The sequence below is a fragment of the Anser anser genome, assembly GCF_964211835.1.
Source record: "Anser anser genome assembly, chromosome: 3".
NCBI classification, from domain to species: domain Eukaryota; kingdom Metazoa; phylum Chordata; class Aves; order Anseriformes; family Anatidae; genus Anser; species Anser anser.
The window spans coordinates 48,411,822-48,431,686 of record NC_139722.1 but is presented as its reverse complement, the minus strand read 5'-3'; the positions used below and the strand labels follow the sequence as shown (position 1 = coordinate 48,431,686).

The window sequence follows — 19,865 nt, the reverse complement described above, 5'->3', positions numbered from 1 at the left end:
TACAGTAAGGGCAGCACTTCGGAAAAATGACTGGAAAGCCTTCAGTATATGCTATCAAAGCAGATTTTTGCCCAGTGTACTACAAGGTCTGGACTTAAAAGTCTGCATGTGAACCAACATCTACAGTTCTGAAGGGAGAGGATATTTTCAGGTTGTCTGTCCAGAATTTCATCAGATAATACAAAGATTATAAAAAAGTAACTGTTGAGATTTTTGATAATCTGTTTACATTTGAACACGCACAGAGATCCATTCTGTTGTGCTCTCTTTTTTTTTTTTAATTCCCCTTTTCCACTCCAAGCTACCTACTGTGACACAACAGATGATGCAGCTATGTAATTATACAACTTATTATTAGATCATACAGGCAGAAGAGACATTACTAGCATTCTTTGTTTATACTGTAATCCACTTACTGAGGTTCATCATTGTCAGCTCTCTGGAGGAGGGATAGTGCAGCCTCTCTGCAAAGTCTCGGCAATACCACACAAGCAGCTCTTGGTTGGCAGGGATGGGCTTGATAGTGTAGAAGTAGATGTTCATTCCATTCTGACAGGCTGCCAAGTTCTGTTCCTGAACGGAGTAGCCGGGGTTTACATAACGCATCCAGTTGCTCTTGTCCTCGTTAAATCCATCAATGAAGTGGTGAAGCTCACCACTTGAATAGATCTGGAACAGAGAGGAAGTGCCTATGATTATATATATGCATAATATATGACATGTGTGCACAGAGTCCAGAGTGGAAAAATGATAAGCTTTTTTTTAATAGAAAAAAAAAAACTGAGCAGATATTTCTGAAGTAAGAATTCAAGCTGGGTTTCTTCCTATTCCATGTATGATATCCTCTGTGTTAAGAAAAGAAGTGCTTATTCTAAGGCAAGAAGTACACAGCTACCTTTTCCATTTCTACTCAGCCTTTGCGTCTCGGCTAGTGTGGACAAATCAGACACAAAATCTGAAACACAAAGTACTCTCCCTGCGTGAACAATCTGCCTTAGAGTCCTTTTCCTGGTGCTATGATGAACAAGTGGGTGATGCTAATGACTGCAGGTCTGAGTGCGTGCTTGCATTAATGCTTTGAGTCACCTGTGTATAAGACTGACTGGCTGTGCTACGTCAGAGTCTTTCTCGCCTTTTTCTATGGCCTCTGTACTTGCAGTTTCCTACCACCCCCGCCCAAAGGTTTAAACTATGCAAACATCCTCCACCCCCCCCAGAGTCCTAAAGCAACACTTGCTCATAGTTGGACTGTAGCCCTTTTGTAGAAAGGCTGGGCGAGGCAGAGATGAACTTCACCTGCCATAACTTAGCGAAGACCTGGAAAGGGGCCAGTCGATGAGAAGTCACTTTTCCTATCGAGGGACACGCTCTGGCTTGTTCCACAGAGAGGAACGAAAATGTGGAGCTAAACGCTGCTCAGCAGCTTGGGGGAGAAAGTCCCAACCAGTGGGAGAAGCCACTCTTTCTTAAAGAGGGAAAATAAGAGAAGCATTAAGGAAAAAAAAAAAAACTCCAGGAGAAACGTTTGTTAAGGACACATCCCTTGCTCTCGGGGAGAAGTGGCTCCACGCTGGATGAAACGGGGTTCCCCAGTTTCACCAAATAAATGACCAAACGAAGGGAGCAGCCTACCCCAAGACGAGCCTCCCTGGGCAGGAAATGCCTTTCGGAAGGAGAGATACAGCTTATCTCGGGGAGGAAAACACTGGGCAGCCTGATCCTGCCTTTGTGCCTGCACCAGGATCCGCTGGGACGGGGTCCGCTGGGCCCTCTCCTCGCCTCCCCGACAGCCGCGGGCGCAGAGGGACGAGGCGGCCTTGCCCTTTAACGCGGGCCGTAAACACCAGAATCACTTTCTTTAAGAGTAACTTCCTGTAAACCGAGAAGGGGGAAATACATGTGGCCTCATCAAAGCGGCCTGCGAGAGATTTTGCGGTGTGTTTGTTATGAGAAAATGGAAGGGAGCCGGGTGAATTTCTGCTGTCTCAAGAGGAGCCTTCAGGTTGCTCCGCTCGCAAACTTCCAGGAACGGCGCAGGGCTGAGGCGCTCAACGCCAGCCCCGGCCGCTCCCCGGAGCTGGGGATGGGATAAGATGAGATGGTGGATCGGGCCCGGCGAGGGTCGGCGTATGCCCCGCCGCCCCAGCGGCTCCCACCTCTTCTGGGGAAGACGAGGGCAGATGTGCTGAGTCACAGCACGGTTCCCAGAAATGACGGTGGCCCCGGGCGGCCCCGCTTGCCTTGAGCGTCCCCCCGCGTGTGCCGCGGGTCTTCCCGCTCCCACCAGCGAGCCCCGCATGTGTGCAGTCAGTGACAGGCGGCAAGAAGCCATCTCCCACATTTTCCTTCCCATACACAGGCCTGCTTCAGACCCCTAGGAAAGAATTAATCTCTGGTGCAGCAGCGTGTCGTGCATCAGTCAAGAGGTTACAACAGGGAATTTAATGACGCTTAGATGGCTCCTAGGATATTATTCCCGAGGATCCCCCCGCATTCAGGCTTAAAATCACATCACGAAAATGATGTCATCTTTCTCGCTGCCAGGTATGAATGAAGCAAGATGGCTAGCAGCCCCTCTCCTCAGAGTCTGCAGTATCACTGGCAGGGCTAGGGGAGCACACCAATCCTTTTCTACGTCAGACGCAAGCTCCCAAAAACTTCAGCTAAAAGAAAATTTTCGTAGCCTTACGAATGCGAAAACAGCTGCCTGCTTTGCAAGAATACTCATGCAAATTACTGCCTGTGCAATGCTGTATTACATCGCATGAGGACGATCTGAGAAAACCAAAATGATGCAATTAGGCAGGAAGAGCGGGGTGTGGGGAATGCTGGTGCTTGCCCTGGGTTTCACCTGGATGTGAGGTTGGGATGTTGCTACGGCAGGCAGGCACCTGGGCACAGAGGCTTGGATGTACTCCCAAATCCACTGATTTAGACACAACCTAAATGGCTAGAAGGCAGCAAAACAAATCCATGGGAGAAGACGGGGCTGAAGGAATGTTCTCTAACAATTAATAATGGGTCTGCAAAGGAAACTGAGGATTATGTTAATTGATAAACTGGGAGCATATTCCCCAGCACAGAATTCCCAAGCCAAAACAAGTTGGCTGTTGTTCTCTTCCAGCTTATAATGCAAAGTAGGAATTAGGCATCACCTCTAATGTTTGTTTGCCATTAATGAATTTTCTCTTCACTAAGATCCATGGGCTGCTCTTTTAACGCTTTCTGAAGCATACTAGAAAAGCCTACAACTTGAATGATACATGCTGAAGATCACCACCTCTGTGTTATAGTAGTTCTATTCAACACCCAGGAAAAAATGCTATAAAATATACCATGATTCCAGAAAAAAAACATATGCAAGTACTTTCACAGCTTCTTAATAGCTGAAAAAATTAGGTATAAGCGACATTTGCATAAACAAGAATGACTTTCTATCATGTGAATATTTCATGTGAAGAAATGCAAAATAACCTGCCCCTACAGCCAGCAGCAGAACTATTTCTTTATCCGACCAAGCACCGATTTGTTTCAGGGGACACAGCCAGGAAGGGCTGGGCATCTCCCCTGCTCTCTCCACCCACAGAGCCCCTATATCCAAGACAGCCAGGCTTTTACTCAGCTCACCACATTCACTTTGCTTGTGCGTGGCAGCAGTGTACAGAAGTTGCCCCCTGCATTCACGCAGGTCTGAAGCAGGAAGTGACCCAGCTTTTCAGCTGTACTCATTTAGTGATCTGCTTACTGCAACAACATGGTGCTGTTTTTTCCTGCTTACCCGCCAAAAGTATTTTCTGTTCGCATTCTTGGGAACCGTATCGCTGGTATAGATCTCTCCTACCAGGGGTCCAAAGCGCGTTCCTTTTGGGATGTACTCTTTGCTTATAACTCCAGTGACCTACAAGAAGAGCAGCACAGGGTCAGTCCATTGCCAGCAGAAATCGAAAATTTTTCCTTCCTCTCCCCTGCCCCCCGAAGTTAGAAGGTTAAACAACTAATGCAACAAATTTTTAGAGACAGCTCAGCAAAACAGATATACTTAAAAACCACATTGTACATGATAATGAGCAGGTTTGTTAGATACTAACATCTTACCGAGCATATAGAAGACAAAGATGAATACAGCCTGAAAAATTTGTTTTGTGGAAATACAGTTACAAGAAGAAACAGTAAACGAAATCTACAGACTGTCAAATACCTTCAAAAGTTATTTTTCCTATCAAAGGCAACCCCCAAAAGTGTAGTTCCAGCAAACAAAAATATTCAAGAACTATCAATCACTTCACAGCTACCACAGCCAACTATTCTAGTAAGTTAGGAATTGGAATGACTGCCCCTCCAGGTCAAAATGAAACCTCCCCCCCCACCCCCCCCCCCAGCTCCCTTTCACTCTGTACCCTTCCTGATAGCTAAAAGGAGAACAACAAAAAAAAGACCTACAATCCTCTCATCAGCGGTGGCATACAAAACAGAATACGAAATGGCTTTGGGACATGTACTCACAGATCACCCTCTTTTATAAAAAGGAGGCAGCAGTTCCGGTAACACATGTCAAGTGGGTTTGGTCAAAAAGGCGTAAGGGTTTTGATGAAAATGCTCCACTATGCTAGGTCTAAGAAATGTACTCTAGTTGTTCAGCTTCCTTCTTGACAGTAATTATACCAAAAAAAGTCACTGACCACAAATCAGGAAGCAATTCATCATTATTCAGAAGAACGTGCCTTAGAGTAACCCTTTGCAAAACACTGCTGAGTTATTGGTTTTGTCTCTCTCTGTTCCTCAGCAATCTTCTTAAATTTAATATAGCCAAAGAATGTTTAAAAACCAGCAATTCTGTAAACCAAAAAACCCAAGACTTTGCAAGATCGATCCTGCTTCTCGGACGGGGATAAAAAGGAAGGTAAAAAGCCCATTAATTCAGTATTGTAACAAAACTTCTATGGCAAAATGTATCAATCATGTTCCCTTCACACATCTTGCCACTTAAAAATTGTCTTTTCACTCATTGGGATCTCAGAACGAGACAGTAATAGCAGAGGTTGTTGATAAACACTGAGAATGGGGATTACTGCTGTCTGTACTCAGCAAGGAATCAAGGTTCTTACCAAAGCAGATTAGCAGGCACCAAACCCTGCAGATAGCTCACTTCTGTGAGCTTTTATTTTCTTTGTAACAGCCCATCGTGGCAAAGGACAGTAAAAACCTTGGGCTGTAGGCACCACTTCACAAATTAGCTGAGCCTTGTGATTTTCTCATGCTACATTTTCTTCTGTTGTCTCACCTTCGGTGTGAGAGAGGAAGAGAGACAGAGAAATACTTGTCTGTGTACTGGTTAAGCTTAAAAATCCCAGTAAACAACTAGTGCCCAGCATAATTTCACGTTAGATGTCAAAATAAAGGGAACAAATAACAGCCACAGCATCAAGGAGATAATCCACCCGGAAACAGATTGCTGGGTGTATGTGGTGTGGTTGTTGTTTGTGCTTGTCTGTGTTTTAACATGTGTTTCAGAACACCACACCAAAAAAATAACGTCAACAGTAGAGGTAGTTAAATGCTCCATTGATCTGTGCATCTGGACTGAAGAGAGAGAAAAGGGACTTCCAGAAATTTTCCTACACCTACCACAAGCTGAAACAAGCTCAGTGGCTCAGTTTTATTTTTGTCTTGCTTGTGCATTTCTCATAGAGAGCTGAAAAAGGCAGATGTTCTTCTCATCTTCCCCATATATCTTCATTTACATCCATCTGGCCTCTCAAGAAAAGTTCACAACCAAGCTACAGCACACCCTACCAGTTTGACTGCAAGGTAGCCTGAGTCTCTTTTCACGGTTTTAAAATATCTTGCCCTTAATTAAAATGACTTTAATGAAATTCTCAGAATTTCTAGAAGTCACTCCTTGAACTAGTCAACTTGAAACACTCGCTGTGCACTGGTGGCTCTGACACAGCAGATACTTTTTGATATCCACCTTAGATACAGCGTTTGCTTCTCCCCTGGTGCGGCAGAACATGAAGGCAGCTTCTCACCCCGTACCTATCAGAAGGGTGTTGTGGCAGAAGATGTTCTGGGTGCTTTGTTAAACCGGTCTAAAGCTGCCCAGCTGAGTTTTAACCAAGGGTTGCTTTCTGATCAGTGATTCTTGGCCTCTGCTGTGTCCCCAGGAGCTCAGCCACTGTGTTTGAGGAGGGCTACCCTCCAGGAGAGGGGCACCATCAGTGCCAAATCAGCGGCTGGTTCCACGCCACCATCAGACCCCCTGCTCAGGCAAAAAGGGGCTCCTGCCCCACTGTGGTGGCTTCGGGGGCTGCTCAACAGGAGCCCACGAAGTACAGAGCTGCCGAGGGCTGTAGGCAGAGCAGCGAAGGAGCCCCACATCAAGCCTGAGGGGAAGCTGGCTCCCGGCTGCCGACAAGCCATCGCAGAGAGGCATTTCAGACTTGTGTCCACCAGGTGTCCTTCAGCACATTTCTCCCTCTCTGATGAGACCTTGTGAAACAGTCTCAAGGCAGGGAACCACAGAGGAGCGTGGCCTGAGCTCTCCCTGCGCAAATAAAAGCCTACTGCCCTTATGCAGCCTCTGCAAGCGTGCCGTGCCTGAGCCACGCAGGAAAGGAGCACGATGCTATTTGCAGAACAACATCTTCTCTACCTGCAAACACTTATCCCCTCTCTCCTCAAGCTACAGCCACTTGAAAACTTTTAGCACTCCCGCAAGCGGGCCTCTGACACTTTTCTCCTTTCACTACAACATCAGTTGTACCACGAAGGTTAAATCAAACCCGAGCATCACCACGTTTAACACCAGCTCCCGGTGCTGCGGGACGGGGATGCACAGCAGGGACCCACGCTGGCAAGGGGCTGCCCACGGTGGGAAGAAACAGCGGCTGCACCCTGATGAGGGGCTGCAGGGAAGGAACCCGGTACGTGGGGGCACGGGGGCTGTGTGGCAGGGAGCACCCAGCCCAGGGACCGCCGCGTCCCTGGAACTGACCAGGGTCCTAATGCAGCGCCGGGGGCCGAGCCGCCGCGCCGGCCACCAGCCCTCCGGCTGAGACATTTCGATGCTCCCGTGCTTCGTCCGACCCCATGGGAGCCCTTCCAGGGGATGCTTTATGGGCAGCGCTGACCTCCCTGCCGTCTCAGCATATCTGTCTTCATCAGTGGGGTGGGTTGCATGGGTTGCAGCGCGCATCCCGACCAGCCCGCAGTTCCCGGACAAGAGAGCGGGTCTGAGTCTGAATTCGGTATTAAAAAGCACTTTAAGAGACCCACACTCCTACATCTTTGTGTGGAGTGAGGGCACTGGAAGTAAACAACAACTCCTATGAATTCTGAAAGAGGAGGATGTTTTGCAATGGGGCCAATAAATTGCTTTAAAAATAACAAGAACAAAAGAGCGAAATAAACCTTACTGGCTTCAGTGCACTGTGAACTAACAGTATTTTCCAAATGTAAATCAGGGCAGGCCATCGTGTGCCCTGGAACAACACAGATTTTTCTTCACTATGAGATTTACAGCTGCATAAGCCCACATAAATTCAACCCCTTCACTCAGCTAGCACTTTTCTAAAAGGGATGCCATGAGAGGAAATGTTTCCAGACTGCTTCCTCTCTGATTGTATATTAAAGAAATAAAATAAAAGTTGTGCACGAGAGCAAGTCTCTGAGGTCAGACGGGTACACTTGGCAACAGTTCCAAATCACCGCTTCAGAATTCAGCGTCCATTCCTTATCAGAGGAACGCAACAAGTCATGGGTTTGCCGAGATAGGTTTCTCCCTGTCAAACTCACGGACCAGGATGGGGCACTAACAGCCTTCAAGAGAGCAGAATAACTGGCGTTTGGTGTCAAGAAGGGCTGTTTGCTCTCTAAGGACTGAGACCAAAGGGAAAAATTATCCAAAAAAAAAAAGCTTCTAAATGTTCACATGAAAAGGATTATTCACATACGGCCTGCTAGAGTGTGATTTTGGCACCGTGTTTCATAATTTTTTGTCAACTGCGAGAACTGAAGCAAAGATAAATAATTCACGCATAGAAATAAATAAATGCCTTCACGTAAATCTAGCAGCCTAAAATGTTACAAGCAGTAGTAATTCATTTTTCAAAATGCTGACACATACTGTGAACTCATAATGAAAAATGTGTCCTTCAGAAAAATCCCCGATCAAGATCCAAGAATAAACAAGAGTATGATGTGTCACGGACTCCCTTGCAAATTCAGTAAACCTTTACAGAGGCGCTACTTGCTTGACAAAGCATGCAAGGAAAAGAAACACAGAATGCAACCCTCCCCAAACAACAGCAGTTGTACTTCCTCCCTCCTAGGCAGGCACGCAGTACTTTTCCTACTCCAAATGGAGATATTGTGCTAATCATGACAGCCTTAGCAGTCCATGATCTAATCATGACAGCATTTAGCATTTCACAAGCGATGTATTATATATGTTTTTGTCAATAAATTGACTCAGCATTTAAAACTCTCAGCCAGATGAAGCCACAGTTCCCCCGAAAGTTAACAATGAAGACAGCTCACATCTGAAATCCACTTGCGAACACGCACGCATGCATCCCCCGAAGTCTTACCTCATCCTGTTGCGAGTGAAAAAAACCCACCCTATCGGGCTGTCAGGACACCAGTGGTTTTCCATGAGGTCAAAACCAGGATCAGGCTCCCTCTCTGACCCCACAAATGCCAGTGTGTAAGCACAACACACACCCAGCCCCGATCCCACTGAACAAAATCAAACTTGTAAGGCAGATAGAAAAAAATCACGCTTCAGGTCAGGAGTTGCAAGAAGACAAAAGGGTTATGCCATTTGCAGCTATCTCACCCCACAGACAAGCAGCAGACGAGTGACCTGTCCATACACTTACAGCATGGGAGCTTTCACGTTAAAAAAAAAAAAAAGAAAAAGGAAAGAGAAAGGGTCTTTCTTTCAGGGCTATATTAGAAATTGCCAGGGCTCAGAAGTTGCTATTGCTCCTGACGGTAGGTGCTACTCGGTGCAAATAAACGAGCATGGGGAACTTGGGAGAACAAAAGGAGGATGTCCTATATTCAGACTCCCACTAGCAAGGAGCTGTACGGGTCACGCTTGACAAGGCAGAAGTAGGAATCTCTCAACAACTTTTCTTTCCCCCCACCTCCTATACGGAGATCATAGCAATCCTCCCACCCTGATTCAGCCAGCTGAGCTACAGCGCGAGGAAATTGCACGCTGGTATTTCCAAACACACCACTGGGAATTTTGAAAGCTCCTCGGACACCCGCCGCCGCGGCAGCAGAACCAGAGCCAGAAGCCCGAGCAGCCAGCCCGTTCCCGGACGGCTGCCTGGACAGCCCAGAGCTCGCTCTGCATCGCACGCGGAGCTGCAGCTTTCTCTCCCCCCAAAAGTAAGGCCTGTCTCACGATGCAAAAAGGCAAAACGAGGTTGGCGCTTTTTTTTTTGGGAGCGCGTCCTCCCTCTGCCAAGTTCTGCGGGGCAGGGCAGGGCAGATGTGAAGAGAAGAGTGATTTTACATGGGAATTTAGCTCTAACCTCTTAGCAATACTTCCAGGCATCATACGAGGCGCTGCCAAGCTAAATTCCGAGGTGCCAATACCCTCCAGCCGGGGGTCCGGCCCTATTTCTGTCTGCAGGATTAAACAAGTACCTGCTCTGGAAGGAAATATTTGATAGGCACGGATGAGTGTACCTCTTCTTTTCAGCTCTGTGGTCAGTGTGTTTAGCCAAAGTAGAAGCACAGGTAATAGCTGCTATACCACAAGTCTCAGCACAAGGAGAAATGAAGGGTTGTCCCTTGGGTTATTACCCTGCCGAACATCACACCTAGCTATAATAGCTACTCTATATGAAGGAGTAAACACAAAACCAAATTGCTCATCCGGGCTCATTTCTTTCCAGCCCTTCTGAAACAACAACAAAGAATGTACCCACTCCAGGGACGAGGATAGGACGGACTCGCACGGCCAGCTACCAGTGAAGATACTGTCCCAGATAAACACAAGTTAATTTAAGCTACGGCCATCCTGCTGTCAAACTTGCAGCAGTTCTACCATCACTTCCTTAATCGATATGCCGGTGTTTTTAAGAATTTAGGAAGTCGGGAACACGGCAAGCTCATGAAAAGAATAAAGCAATTTCATAACCAAAGGGAAAACAAAAAGAAATAATTAAACACATTTCCAGGAATTTGTTTTTTTTCCCTCTACTTTTTTTTTAAAGCTATTTATTGGACAACCGAGGCACTTTAATCTCTGAGCCAGAGGCAATGAATGGTCCTGGCAAACAGCAGTCTAGAAATTGGCACAGAGAACTGCCCCACAGTTTAAATATGCTTATTCAGATGCTGCTCAAATTGTGTGAAAATTTAACTGTTTGCGAATTGGTACAGACCCGGCTTGAGGGACAGGCTGGCTGCGAGTTCCAATGAAAATACTACAGGACAGATGACCAGTTCGCAGGTTCTTAAAAGCAATATGAGGGTCCCGTCTGAAAAGTCGGTGGGCAGCATTTGTTGTTGGTGGTGGTGCGTGCGTGTGTGCATTAAAGAGTGGAAGCCAGGGTGAGCGCACGCTTTCCAAAGCGCCGTGATTTGGCTCGTCTGACTCCAACCTTCCCCAGAGCATTGCCGCTTACCTCTTTGCAGTTCGATGCGTATTTGAAAGTCAAGTTCCTTGGCAAGGAAGCCTCTGCCTGAGTTAGGGTGCCTCCGTCGGCGCTGGGATCCCATGGGTGGTCGTTTACAATGTACGTGCACTTCTCTTCAAAATCGGCTTCCGTCCACAGAGTCATGTCAGCATCCTCCATGTCCATTTTCATTGTCCACTCTCTCCCTTTCACCAGATTCTTGAAACTCACAGCGTCCGAGCTACACTGTGTAGCAGCCTGGAAAATAAGAAAACAGCCTTTAATCCTCATTGTCCTTCAGTGTTGTGGTTTCCGTTGAGACAGCGTGACTAATACAGTAGTCTGTGACACTTTAAAAGCGTACGCAGGATAGTTGGTACAGTTGAGTAATAGCCAAAAAGCAGTGTAAACTAAGCTGCTCTGACTGAAGCAGCGCCTTAAAATGCCAGCCTCGGTAATAACGAGGAGGGAACGAAAACAAAAGAGGAAAAAATCCCCAGGCTGACAACTGCTTTACCTTTTTCAGAGCCTCTCCTTAATGCCTCAGAGGAAAAAAAAGTACTCCATGCCGAAGAAAACGCGGGGTCATGGCCGCGAGACCACTTAGTTGCCTGTGGAAAGGCTGCCTCAGAAAAGTGTCACAAACAAGGAGAGGAAGAGGAAAGGAGCTGCTGTCTGCGTCTGAATGAAGCTAAAAATGGAAAGCGCATGTTGGAAGAGCGGAACCCAGCCTTGCCTTTTCCAAATGGGGAAGCCTGAACTTTCCCACCGGCTTTCAACACACAAACAACTTTCAAAACAACCTGGCCCCCCCCTCCTCCTCCTCCTGACGTCCCCTTATCCTTTGGCATGGGAGGCTGAGAGAGCCGACATCCTGCCAGCATCACTGCAGCAACAGCCCTTCACAAAGCACTGCAACATATTCCCGGGGACCAAAAAAAAAAAAAAAAGAAAAGAAAAGGAGCGGGGGGGGGAATTGAAAAAAAAAAAAAAAAGAGAGAGAGAAAAAAAAAAAGTAAAAAAGTTCTTGTATCCCTTTTGATTTTGACGGCGCCTCTGAGAATTACTCGCTCAAAGCACTGAGTAGGATTCCTCGCAAGATAAATTCCTTCCAGTCCTCCTCCCCTGCCCCTTTCTGGCCGGGGCAAAAGCTGTGCGAGGGCGCACAGCGCCGGGCAGGTAGCAGGACGCCGTATCCGCAAGGTAAATAAAGGACCAAACTCCGTGCCTGCGCCGGGAACGGCGAGCAGCCGGGCAGGCGAGCTCTTCCCTTCTTTTCCTGTCCTTTTTTTTTTATTATTTTTTTCTCCTTCTCGGCAAAGGCAGCCAAATTCCCGGCAGGAGGCACGGCGGGGCGAGGAGCTCCCAAAGCCCCGAGCCGGGGGCTGGGGGGCGCCGGGCAAGGGCTGGAGGGGGCCGGGGGCGCTGCCCCCCCGGGGACAGCACCGGCGGCCTCGCAGCGTGCCGAGGCGGGCAGGGCTCCGAGAGAAAACCCCCGGGGAGCCGCCGCCGAGCTCGGGGAGCCGGGACCGGGCTCGTCCCGGCGGGGAGCCGACCCCCGGCCCCCGGTCCCCCCCGGTCCCCCCGGTCGGGGAAGGGCCGAGCCCGGCGGCGGCTCGGCGGCATCGCGCTGCTTACCGGGGCTGAGTCGGCGAGCGTTTCCCCGCAGAAGCCCACCGTCCGAGGCGAGCCTGGCTCATATCTACCGAGTAAACATTTCTCCTTCCTTCCAGCCGCTGGGTCCCCGGGAGACTGACTCACACCTAGCGCCTCCGCTCCCTGCCGCTCCTCCTCCCGCCGCAGACAGGTGCTGCCCGCCGCACTCGCTGCTTTTGCCTCTCGGAAACACTGGAGGGCTGAGTGCGACAGCAAAGCTCTCGGCAGCCCGCTCCCCTTCCCTCCCTGCCCCGGCTTCCCAATGAGCCGCCCGGCTGGTGCGCCGCCGGCCGCCCGCGGGAGGTGGGGCGATACCTGCAGCCCCAGCCCTCGGCGCCGAGCCGGGCAAACGCGGATCGCTTTGCTCCTTTTGCCCCCTTTTCGGAGGTTTTTTGCTCTTTTTTTTTTTTTTTGCCCGGCCAGCAGGACCGCACGGCAGGGGAGAGCCGGGCGCCGCCGCTGCTTTTGCCACGCGGGGACACCTTCCCCACGCGGGGACCCCTTCCCCACACGGGGACCCCTTCCCCACGCGGGGACACCCCTTTTATTGCCAGACATTCATTTTTTTTTCCCGTGCTGTTTGAAGCTCACAGCCCCAAAGGTCCCCGTTCCCACCCCCCCACCCCCCCCCCGCCTTTAAGTATACAGGATGCTCTAAAAATTGCACCTCCAAATGCCTTCTAGGTTACAGAGCGAGGGTTTGAAACTCTGATTTAAAGCCCCTACTGTCAAATCTGAGAGATTACAGAGCTTTGATATGCCCATTCCAGGAGTCTCGTTGTTTTGATTTTATGCCTTTCTAGACCCTCCTTCTAATCAACGTTTGTGAAAGGGATGAGGAAAAACCCCTCCGTTTCTTCCTTTAAATAAAATCTCCCTCTCCCAACATAACAACAGGGAAGCTCGGGAGAGAAAGACAAAGCAGGCGGCATTTTAAAACTTGACACCTCTTTTGCAGTGTGATAAAAAGAAAAAAAGAAAATCAGCACTGGTCCTTGTGAAAGGCAACAGGCAAGGGATGATCTGGGAGCATGCTGGCCGTGGAAGGAGGGGTGGTATAGTAATTAGCGGACCCTGAACCCCATTTCTTCCTCCGACCCAAGTCAGCATGTTGGCTGAAGGAAGGACATCCTGTGATGATGGCATACAATGTCCTGTTTGTTTATTATTAAGAGCATTCCTGCTTCTCATTACACAACAACCAGATGCCTTACTTCCTTCAGTGGTCCTGTCCCTTCAGTGAGGAATCCTCCAGCCCAGAGGAACAATGATGCACAGCTCCATTTATAGCCATCCACAGCCCACTGCAAACACGAGCTGGTTCACCCAAAGGCAACTCTCCTCCTTTGCCTTCTCGTATCACGTCTGCAAACATATTTCTCACTGCTTCCCCAACACTTTGTTTCACATTCCTCTTCTGAACAAACACACGCTTCTATTTTGGGGTGATCGGGACGTTATGCGTTTCTTTACAGGAAAAAGAAAGAAGGGAAAAGCACGTTTTACGCAGCCGGATGCCTGTCAGTGTCTCTGACAGGTGTACACACATCCCTTTCCCTTAACCTGCTCCTCCTCCCCCTGATAAAAAGACGGGCGAAAAGGATTTACTTGCCATTTTTGGCCTGCGATGCCGAGAATAGTATATCTGGGTAAAGACCTTCCGAAGGCTCTAGCACAGGAGGGCTCGTGGCAGCAGACATAAGTAGGGCAACTGCTCGCAAGCGAGTGTCCTGGCTTAACTTCCACCCCTGCGCAATTCCACAAGAGAGGTGGCCCGAGCGCTGGGCTGCGGGATAGAAACGTAATTGGATATACACAGTAAAACCGAGGCACATCCAAAACGAGGTCTAGGAAGGCTCTGAAGTAGGAAGAACCATTCATTAAAGGAGAGAAATCCGGCCTACTTGATTGGGTTAATTAACTGATGCTGAGTCACACCGCATAGAACAGAAAAACAATGTAGTCATACTGAAGGTGATTATTTTACCAAAAAATAGTCTCACTTTGAGAGGCAGCTGTTTCAGAGCTTTTCACTTCCCTGTTAGCTTGAAAAAAGAAAGGGGGGGCAAGAAGAAAAAAAAAAAAAAAAGGGTTGATGCGTTTCCTTCAGAGCCTGATCTTCTTAATGTGAAGGAAAGCTGGAGAAAAGCAAATCTCTTTCAAGGAACTGAGAATGCTTTTGGGGCCGGAGGAGAAGAGGAGGCAGAGAACAGATCAGATCATATGAGGCGAAATATCCATCAGGACGACAGGAGGATGCCAATATCGCAGGTCAGTACGGATCTCTCCCCAGGGCCAGGGGAGGCGAGTGCAGCCCGTGCAGCACACGGTCTTCAAATAACTCCGTGGCACACTCTGAGGCTAGCCCGAAATTAGCTCCAGGTGTTTCAGCGAAGCCAAGAGCAGCCTGAGCCCAGAACTACAGTGGTGCAGAAGGGATTTCGCTGGCACGCAGGGCTAGCCTAGCGGTGTCTGATCTGGAATAAAAGTGAGTTTATCAAGAAAGAAGAGACAGAAACAAATTGCTAAGAATGTGTGCCGAAGTCAGAATCATAAAAGAACCTCTGCTATTAAAGAAATATATAGATTGACCTTCTGACCTTCCTCCTTAACAGAGAAACATAAAAAGACGCCCTACTCAACCAGCAGTTTTCTGCTCTTTTATAAAAATCTTTCATACCAGTAGCTGCTATTGTCTGGAATGTGCAATCTCAAAATGTTGTTCATTTCAGAAAAGAACATTTTTAGTCACATTTTCATTTTTTCCTTCTCGCTCATAGAAAACCTCAATTACCTTATTAATCAGCATTTCTTAGGCAGCTCTCTCTGCAGCAGCTTTCAGCCTGGCAACAAATCATGAATGGCCCTAACAGCTCTGATCTCAGAAATCCCCATCCATTTCCTTTGATGCTATCACCACTTCAGCTCAACAACAAGCCAGCGCGCCTCAGCCTCAGCTGCTGCTGCTGCTGCTGTTCTCCCTGCGCCTGCGAGAGCTGTAATTGTGAGGGGAGGGGAAGAAGGAGGGAAGGGAGCTGGCTCTAATAGATGAAACTGCTTCAGAAAGTCGGAGGGGAGATAAAATGCACACGAGAGATTAAAGCGCAGTCTCATTTTCACATCCTCCCCTTCCCCTTCCCCAAACAAGGTCAGTGGCAGATTGACCACATCAAGGGTAACTACCAGACCCACCCCCCTTTCCCACTTCCTGCATGTAGGCATCCTTGTGCTGGTAAACATTTGGGGACCAGTTGTGGTCATTACTCGGGGAAGGTACACGATGTAGTCGCACGACTGCACATCTTTCAAAAGCCAACTGAGAAAGAAAACTCGCAGCAGAGCCTCTTTCAAGTTGTGCTGAGATACGCTCACGTTTCGGGGCCGCGGTTCTGAAAACGTGGCCACTGCCAGAGCCCAGGGAAAGACACCCAGCACATCCCAGAGACTGTGCGACGGGACGAGTTGCAGCCTTCTCACACGGTGGCCTGACCTTTGCAAAACACAGCCTATAGGCTTCAGATATGATCTCAGAGGCTTTGTATGCCCTGGACTACTCCAGCATGGGACTGCCTATAAGGAGAGAAATTAAAATTACGCTTGAATCTACATGAAGGTTTTTGCAAGGGCATTTGGGGTGGTGTATGTTGTAGCCAGGAGGCTTTTGAATTAGTACATGCAGCTTTCAGGGACTGCCTTTAATTACAGAGCACCCTGGTCATTGCCTCCTAGCACTTCCAAATGCCTTTACGTTTATTTTTGTCTCTGCCATGCAATAGCATGAGCAGATCTTTTGGCTGCACTCTCAGCTACTGCCTAGTGCAAGCCTTGGTGGCTCCTTTGATTTCACTGTTCTTTTAACCTCTACGGAAATTTTCCTTAAAAAGAGAAAAAAAGGAGCTGAACTAAAATACCATATCCCTTTCTGTTTCCAGCTAGGCCGTATTAAAATACTGTTCAGATGACTTCTGAATAAGCCCAAACCGCCCTCCCCAAATGGAAAAAACAGCCTTGCAGCACGCAGAAGCGAGAAGTAAACTTCAGCCATTTCCTCTTGTTGGGGCTCGCGTTTGAGGAAAAGGAGCCGAGGCTGTCTGGGCATGCTATCAGGAGGGTGAGAAGTCACCGTGAGAAGCTGGGCTTCTCGTTGCTGTGAACGCAGCCAGGCAGCAAAGACGAAACAGTGTGAAGCCACTCGCCCTTGTTTCCCAGGAGGCAAGCTGGGGTGAAGGTATTGAGAAACCACCAGCAGCAGCTTTGTCATTGCACTATTTTTTATTTTTTTTTTCTTCAAAGAGTAGGAGAAGGCAACAGACTTCAGGGTCTGGAAGAGGAGAATTGACTAATGTAAGGAGCCTTCTCCCTGACCTTTCTGAGAAGGGAAATGCCTCACAGTGATGACCACAGATGGTCTCCTCTTGGTGACCAGCAGCCTTCCCATCACACTTGGGAGTAATAGTGGTCTTGGGAGAGTAGGGATGACAGCCAGGAGCCCACACAACAACACTTGTGTTGTCTTTATGTGTTTCTATCAACTCAGATTTATACTGGACGAGAAAACATGAGCACAAAAATCTACCTTCCAAATTTTTGAATATTCTGCTTGTAGCAACCGAGCCTGTGGGAAAATGAATTAAAACAGCCTGGCCCATTCCAACCACTTACCAACCTCACTGGTGTCAGAGCACAAGCCTGATAAAGGAGGTGTGTTTTGGGAAATTTTCCTAATTTCCACGTGTTATGGAGGAGGGATGGGATGCTATACATGCATATATGTATTAGAAGAGTCACTCCTATGAGTATGTCAGACTTGTCAGCCCTGCACCCACCTCACAGCAATCTGAAGTAACAAAGCCAGCTCAGAATTAATTGCAAGAACTCAACTCGCCTGCCTCTTCCCAACCTGACAATCCTGACACTTTTTGGGGTTCCCTCTCCTCATTTGAACCATAGTGAACCATGGTGAAACTTCAGACTCTGTCCCTGCACCGTTCTGGTTTCATTTCAAGTGCTCCCCGGGCTGCTGGGCTGCGTGGAGCTGGTGAGCACAGCTGAAGCAGGGTGAGATCCATGGGTGGAGGAACCACGCCACTCTTCTCAGACAAAGGACTGGCCACGGAGCACATTTCAAAACAGATTAACGAAAACAACAGCTCTGCACCATGACAAAGTGCATACGGTGGAAATGAAAATATTTATCCACGGATTATCACGGACCCAGCAATGCTGCTACCACGCACCTAGGACCAAAGGATTCAAAAGAGTGACAGCACGTCACTGGTTAGGGAATTTGGCTGGGACGGGCAGACTGACCACACTTTAAGCTTCTCAGAGTACAGTTGTCATTTCTCCACCTTTCCTAGCCCACAGTGGTGAAATAACAGTCTTTTCATACCTGTGTGTTGCGTGGGGGAGGGAAGAATTCCTCTGCTATTAAACACCACTTCTCATTAAACAGTTGACACCTTATCCTTCTTTAAATGTTGTAATGTTTACTTTGCAAAACCCAGGAAAGCTTTTAAAATAAAGATAGCCGAGAGATTCTTAAGCCCTGTGTCCTTGCTTATCTGCTCTTTATCAACCCGCTATTGTTTCTGGAGGAGCTCGCTGGGGAAGGTGGAGCAAAGGGGGTTAATGTTCAATAGGTATCTCTCGGCTCCCCTGCAGGAATCAGCGCTGCTGAAAGAAGAGCAGCACTGGGCTCTCGGCTACTTCCTGCAGAATGGGACAAGCCACAGAGAGAAAAAACCTAGGGCTGCAGCTCCTTCTTCTTCTTCTTTTTTTTTTTTTTTTTCCCCTCTCCCAAAACAACTAGTTTGAAAGAAAGACATTGTCCTTAGGAGAGATAATCCCACAATAGAGAGTCCATTAGAGGTATTAAAGCATTGGCAGCGCCTGATCTACAAGAAGGGCTCTGTCCTGACAATAGGCAATTAAAGCTGATAAATCTGCACTACTTGTTGCCGTTCTAATTCCTCGTAATTGTATGCTACTTGTCCCTGCCTCCTGCGTCCAGGGATGAAGCATGCTTCTTTAATCTCCAGAGTACCTGACCTAGTTCCTATGTGGTCTTTTCAGGACCTGTTTTCTTCCCATCTGGACTTCCCTCCTCCTCCTCTCCTTCCCTGCTCCCCTCCCCGAGGCATTAAGAAGAGGTTACGGCAGAGGGCACGGAAAACATCAGCACACAGAACCCGGATCAATAATTCTGGAGCCCCAGACAATGCACTAATCTGCAATAACAGCTAATCATGCTCAATTTGGCACACCAGTGATTAAACTGTACTTTTCATTAGGCTCAACAAGTAGAGCAGACGCACACCGACAATTCAAATCACCCTGTCAGGAAGAGCTGCCAAACTCGTGTGCGCTGCTGTATTTCTGGCTGCTGCATCACCAGTTTTGCCAGACGAGGCGCTTTGTGCGGACTTACACTTTTCCTTTGACGTTTCACGGGCTGCAGCTCTCAGCTACGCTTTCTATGGCAAGCAAGCCCCTGCTTCGCTTTGCTGCCAGGAGCTCTCCCTAGCTGAAGGGCCCAGAGGGTCGCACTATGATGTGCTGGGCAAGATACTGAAAAACGATCATCACCATTACGTGTTTCCTCCTGGTGCTGACAGTGTTCCCGGTTTTGTATTACGTTTCAAAGGTATTTGGTGTTTTTCTCAAATTCCCTTTTTTCTTTTTCTTTTTCTTTTTTTTTTTTTTTTGTTGTTGGAGAAGGCTGGGAATCCTACTGGTGACAGAACAGAATGATAAAAATGTGCATCACTGGACTTCAAAGATAGAAAACAAATATAATTTACCTTAGATTCACTCATTTTTCATACCAAACCGTCCAGCCAACCTCACAAGACATTTTGAGACTGAAAAATGGATTGGTTTTTCTTTTTTCACCCCTGAACATACAAACAAGCTGCCACCGTGCTTGCTTTAGAAATCTATATGGTTATTAACGCTCACATGCCGCTTTGATAGCGACCCTCCAGTCACCCTCCCAGAACTGGGATCTCACACCAGTTTCTTCTGGTTCCTACTGGACCCAGTGGACCCGTTTCGCAAACTGCCCCGCAGTTTACCACAATCTTTCTGTGAAGCACAGCACCAAATTCCAGGACTCCTAGAGACCGACCCCACACACTCAGGGGTCTCCTTCTGTTTAACTTTAGCTTATCATCCTTGTATTAACTTGAATAAGTGTTAAAACTGCACTCCAAGTTGCTCTTTAAAAAAAAAAAAAGGAGAGAGTGGAAGATGTCAAACGAATGCAGGAAATGTCCGTTCTACTATTAATATTAATGAATCCCTAATGCATTTGAAACCCACTTGAGGTAAGTCAGTAGAGTTCTTCTCCTGACAGCTATTCCTCATCAAACTACCACTGCTAAAGATGTTGATGCTTTCCCTTTTGCTTTGTAATCTTTAAATGAAGTTTAAATCACACCAGAGGCTACCACAAAATAATGTATTTTACCCTAAGTGAACACAAAGCCCTGGAGACAGAGGTTTACAGCAGCGCACACGTCCGTCGATTTATCATTTTCAGATAGGAAGCTGCCGCAACAAACAAAACAC

At 47.9% G+C, this 19,865-nt stretch overlaps 1 protein-coding gene across 7 annotated transcripts in view; it reads right to left on the bottom strand.

The window, feature by feature from the left end:
* Positions 1 to 19,865, bottom strand: part of PRDM1 (PR/SET domain 1) — a 111,647-nt gene that overhangs the window by 12,483 nt on the left and 79,299 nt on the right. For 4 of the 7 annotated variants that reach the window (XM_083830157.1, XM_083830154.1, XM_083830155.1 and 1 more), the window contains 3 exons: positions 10,647 to 10,895; positions 3,779 to 3,898; positions 417 to 669 (listed from right to left, as the gene is read on the bottom strand). In XM_083830157.1, the coding sequence (XP_083686283.1) occupies positions 417 to 669; positions 3,779 to 3,898; positions 10,647 to 10,829 (556 nt within the window). In that variant the 5' untranslated portion in view covers positions 10,830 to 10,895. The other 3 variants (XM_083830152.1, XM_083830156.1, XM_083830158.1) reach the window with 3 other exon arrangements.